General features: G+C 34.3%; 1 protein-coding gene across 1 annotated transcript; it reads right to left on the reverse strand.

Annotated features, from left to right (window-relative positions):
• Positions 1–2,012: 2,012 nt before the first annotated feature.
• Positions 2,013–2,681, reverse strand: LOC145639978 (uncharacterized). The gene has a single exon (XM_081691292.1). The coding sequence runs from the start codon at positions 2,679–2,681 to the stop codon at positions 2,013–2,015; it is 669 nt and encodes a 222-aa protein (XP_081547418.1).
• Between the last annotated feature and the right edge of the window lie 3,287 nt (positions 2,682–5,968).

Here is a 5,968-nt window from a genome sequence, read left to right on the forward strand (position 1 = left end):
ATTAACCTAAACAAGATTATTAATTATCTTATTAAGCGTGATTACAAATACAAATTCCCTTTAAACATGTAAAAAAGGTGTGATCAAGATATAACAATAAATATCAACAAGCATCATAATAATAATCATCATAATCATAAGAAAAATAATCATAATTGATATCATAAATCATAACAATAATCATGTTAAAAATAAAGCATAATATTAATAGCAAGATCCTAGGCATGATACTAACAAGATTAATAACAAACCCTAGCATGTCACTAAGCAATAAAGATCAAAGCTTTAGTCCTAACATGATATTAGGAAAGAAATAGGAAGCATCCTTTTAATCATACTTGATATTAGAAATTTTAGTTGTTACCCTGAAGATGAAAATAGGAAGCAATAAAACATCCTAACATGATACTAGGAATCAAAATAACAATCTAAGCATGATTTCTATATCAAAAGAGCAATAAAGCAATTAAATTACTTACTTCGATGCCTCGTATCTCAATCTAATAACAAAATACACATGTTAGTAACTTCAAACAAATAATAAATCAAAACAATTAAATTAAATAATTGAAATAGAGTTTTGGGACCAAACCCTCAGAAATTATCAACATTTCACGTCTAGGGCGAAGGCAACTTCGAACATGGATAGGTGTGTCTAGATCTAGTGAATGCGGTATGGTGTTTTGTAAAAGGCTAGTTTAGAAAAGCTAGAGGGAGAAAGAATAAGCTATATTGCTTAAGAGAAAGAAGAGAAGAATTAGAGAATTCTGGGTGAGAATTGATTCTTGAAAACGGAATTCCAAGGACCCTATTTATAAGAAAAATAGTCCGGAATTGATAGAAAAAAGTTAGAATTCAAATCGAAATAAAACTCATCCTGCCGCCAACGACAGAGCTCGTCGCCAGTCGACGAGGAGCATTGCCAGGAACTGCACTGCAGCGCCAGGTGCGAACTTGTCGTCAGGCGGTGCTAGACAATTTTTTTGCGGATTATGTTTTTATCATATCTTTTGATCCAAGTGTCCAAATAAGTCATAATATGTCGTTGGAAAGCTCTTGAAGTCTAATTTCCATCCCAATTATAATCATATTAAAATCCTTTGTAGATAAAAAGATATAGCCGAAATAGTGGAATGATGTCAGTTTTGGATAGAGTTTCGTATTCCATTCATATCTTTTTCGTTATAACTCGAAATTAATATTATAATATATCATTGGAAATATAATTTCAAGATCTATCCAACCATATAAGGTTTGGATAAATATTATGAGGAAAAAAAATATCTGACTGTCTTTGAACATCTTTAAATTCGAATAGAATTAGGATTAAAAAAAAGGAAAGTTTTATTCAATTTCAAACTCTTTGATTTTATCTTTTCAAAAAGGATAATTAACATCTTTTAGAAACTTATGGAAGTTTCTAATTAATCTTAATTAGTTTAGGAATAGGATTAAACCTTTGGACCCTTCACATAATCATTGGGCTGTAGGTAAAATCCGGATTGGGCCCATTTTAGTATTTTGGCCATAACTTCCTCATTATTCATTGGAATTGGGCTTATAACATATCGTTGGAAAGGTTTTTTCAAGCCCCATCTAACAACACTATTATTGGACCCATATCATGGACCAAACTAAAATGGAATGCTCTTTTTTCATAAATAGGATAAGAAAAGAAATATTTTCAAAAAAAAGAAAGAAGAGATATTTTAATAAAAACATCCTCATCACTAGACTTTTCACACTGGGTTTGTTTGATAATCAAATGACATGAAAGGTATTCATCACTGGGTTTGGTTTTGGGGAGACACATTTGGGTGTCTACAAGTAAGCCTACTGATTTGAATTAGGCCTCTGCTGAAACTGGCCCGTAGTAGCAAAGGGGCTGGAGGGATTGCCCATTGAGGCCAAGCATATTGCTGTTGGGGCTAATTGCCTTGTTGGGCCCATGGCTATCCAATCGGCCCAGATTGTTGTTGTTGAAGGGCTTGGGATGAGGATTATTGTTGCTTCTATGATCCTCGACCTTGGCCTTGGCCCTTCCCTTTGCCTTGACCTCCCTTGCCGCTACCCCTACCACGAGCTTCACCACCGTCGCGTCCACCGTCGTTCGGAGATTGTTGTTGTGTTGAGTCGGACGCAGTGGTTTGTTGTTGGTGTGCAACAAAGGCAGTAGGGGGATTGTTGGTGTTGTTGTTGCAGCGTGATTCTTCAAGAAGAAGGCGAGAACGAGCATTGTTGAAGGTAGGTAGAGGGTCGGTTTGTGAAATCATTGTTGCGATTGTGTCAAAGTAAGTCTTGTGAAAACCGAAAACCATGCGCAGCACCAACTTCTTGTCGGAGATTGGCTGATTGACGTTTGCGAGTTGATCGGCAATACTCTTTAATTGCTGGCAGTAGGCAGTCACATTCAGGAATGAATCCAGGTGGATTGAATTGCGTTGATTTTCAAGAAACACCGCCCTCGTGCTCTTGTTATCTTGGAATATGTCCTTGAGACGATCCCATGTTTGTTTAGTAGTAGGCTTGCGAATAAGAATTGTTTCAAGAAGATTAGTGGATATGGTGTCGTATATCAACTGTTTCACGATTGCATTCAATCGGTCCAACATAGCGTCAGAGACATTGGAAGGACGAGATACCTCGGGATAAATGTGATGTAAAACATTATATGCAACCATATGATTTTCAAACAACTCCACGCAATTGGAATATTAGAGTTTCTCAAATTCTAGAGTAAGGGGGATGGCGTTCTTGATGTTTGTGACAGTGAATGCCGGAAGGAACTCATTAGAAGGTGATGGTGGCGAAGGAGGGGACCCATCATCCTTCGCCATAGCTAGCTCAATACGGCAGTGAGCAGAAAATTAAATAAAAAAAATTGGAACCGAAATCTTGAAACAAAGAACGGATAGGGGAAGATTGCAGAAAGTGATGAAGGCAAGGTCCCAATAAAACAAAAAACCAAAGAGTTGGAAAAATAAAAAATTGAGATCTAAGACCTAAGCTATGATACCATGTTAGATTTCAGGAAAACTCTTCAATCTGAAGTGTGTACAATTGATTCATTATATAGAGTTTACAATGCTAGGCCTAAACACGTTAGGAAACCTAGTAGATAAGGATACAAAATATACATTAAATCTATCCTAATCTGAGACAAATATTATCATAAAAATAATACCTATCATATTACTATCAATTCAAGTATTCATGTCTTGATGGAATCATGTCAAATTAGCTTCCTAGTCATATCGAGTGAATATATCCTCTAGATCGAAATGAATTTCGAGCTGGGTCAATTAAGATAAATGTTATGTCATGTCGTTTACTATTTTGGGTGAAAGTTGAGTTCCATTTGAGCCGAGTCAAAATTTTGGTTACTTCAATTTCTAGTTTGGGCTCTTTAGAGTCTTGTTCAACCCGAGTTTATGGCTAGTAGTCTACTAAGTTTGGTTTTAGGTAGATTTGGTTAGATAATCTTAAGTTGGGCCATTCTTAGTTTTGGGTCAAGACCAATAAAGTCAACCAATACTTGTTTGTTCAAGTTGAACTTATACAATTATACTTTATGAAATTTGATTAAGCATACATTATGAAATTAAATTTAAAATAATTGCGAACAAGAGGTAGGTGAAATAAAATTACTTTTATTGAACATGTTTCTAATTGGGTTGCAAACAGGTTCAGTTAACATCTAGATAACGTTATTCGGGCTAATGAATGGATGGGTGAGTTAAAAATGATAAAAGATTGGCCAGGGTTATGGATCACTAGGACCAAGTCAGTACCAGGTTGCGTTGGACTATTAGGTCTCGGGTTTTAATCAGGTTGGGTGCAAGTTTGGATTCGGATTGTTGGGTCAGATTAAATTTGTTTTCGTTAATACTACCTCTATTTCATATTATTTGCAATGATTTGACATAAAGTGTTGCCTAATCGTTGCAAAGAATATAATATAGAGGTAATATTTAGTTGGGATAAGTTTAAGTATACAGGTCATAATATGTCTAGTCAAATTGATTTTCGGTTGAGTCACTTTCACTTTATTGTTTGGATACAAGTTGAGTTTCGATCATTGCAGTTAGTGATCGGTTTCTCGGTTAGGGTCAATTTTCGACAACTTTATTTTTCGTAAAAAGATTAATAAAATCCTTTTAAGGAATTAACGTTTTCAAGCCTTGACTACCTTAATTAAGTCCTTAACCTAAATCATAGATCACCAACCAATTAATATATATAAGTGTTGGAGATCACTTTAATTAACAGCTATTTCAATAAGTGTCACTAAGCACTTTAATAATTCACCAAATGTCATCAAGGTTTTCAAAATTCAGCAAATGCCACCAAGTTTTACAAAAATTCACTTAGTGCTATTAATGACTAACAGTCGTTAACTTCGTTATTAATTAGGGTTTAATCATTACACATGTCATGATATGATTGCTTCATTTTATTTAATCTCTTTGTGTTTTAATAAGTGTTATATTTGACTTTTTCACTATTCACATAATGGTTTTTACTAGATTAGTTTACTAATTTATAAAAAATAAAATGTTATTGTATAATACATCATTGGATTCGTTTTAATGTATACATTCATATTATAAAATTTCCTATGATTTTACGAACATGTAATGTGATAAATCAATGGTCAACGTCATGTCTCGGCATGTGTATTTAGTCACATTATAACACTTATTAAAATACGGAGGCCGTGAGTATTTATTTGAATTTATAAAAATAAAAAAAATCTCGATTTTCATGGAAAAAATTGTTTGGATTAAGTTCAAGGAGTAAGGGCCTATTCTCTTCAGATTATTTTCAGTTCAATTCATTTCCAATAAGTTCAATTTAGTTAGTTCAGTTTAGTTCTTAATTTCCTTCTCTGAAAAAAATTTAGTTTAGTTCATTTGAGTTCAGCTCTAATAAGTTCAGTTCAGATCAGCTCAGTTCAGTCACACTACAAGAATCAGGTCAAATTCCGACGGAATGGTAGACGGATTTTATTCTGTCGGTAATTTCCGACGGATTTAATGATTCGGTCGCAAATCTGTCAGAAATTTTCAACGGAATATAAATCTGTTGGAAATTATGTACTTTCCAACGAATTTTTCCGTCGGAAATTACATTTTCCAAAGGAATAAGAATCCGTCGAAAATTTTCAACGGAATTTCCATCGAAATAATTTTATTTAATGTTTTATTTTTAGAAAACCCTAAAAAGGATAAGTTCCCTTTGTTCCTTAATTCAAACATTCAGTCAGCCTCTTTTTTTCCTCTTTCCCCTCACTTATCATTAAATACGACCAAAAATTCAAATGAAGTATGGTTTTTGTGGTCAAATTCTTCCATGAAAACACTGGATCTAATGTTTTCATGGACAAACTTGACCTTGTAAACCCAAATTACGTGATGGAAGGAAAGGTATATTGTTTTTTTTTTTTCTAGGTTAATATTGATAAATTTATGTGGCTTTCTCCTTTTTCTAGGTTTTATTTTCAATTTTTAAGAATTTTATTTACGATTTTTAGGGGTTATGAGTTCGATTTTTTGGGGGTTTAATTGTTTTCGATTTTCTAGGATTTTATGAATGATTTTTAAGGGTTTTATTTTCAATTTTTGGGGGTTATGTGTTCGATTTTTTGGGGGTTTAATTGTTTTCGATTTTCTAGGTTTTTCTGAATAATTTTTAAGGGTTTTTTTTTTTTTTGTTTTTTTGGGTTATGTGATGCTAGATCTAGGTCGTTTGTGTGGGTTAAGGTTGGGTGGGTAGGGTTTTTGGCGGTTTGGGTGGTGATGGGGGCTTGTGATACGGGTTAGGGGGCTGGTGGTGGGGGTTAGGGGGGTTGGTAGCTGGTGGAGGGTGGTAGTTGGTGGTCTGTGTGGCGGTGGGGGTGGTGGGAGGCTTTTTTTTATAATTTTCCGACGGAATTTCCCTTGCAAATTTCCAACAGATTGGGTCCATC

The sequence above is a fragment of the Chenopodium album genome, chromosome 7 (assembly GCF_948465745.1).
Source record: "Chenopodium album chromosome 7, dcCheAlbu1.1, whole genome shotgun sequence".
NCBI lineage: Eukaryota > Viridiplantae > Streptophyta > Magnoliopsida > Caryophyllales > Amaranthaceae > Chenopodium > Chenopodium album.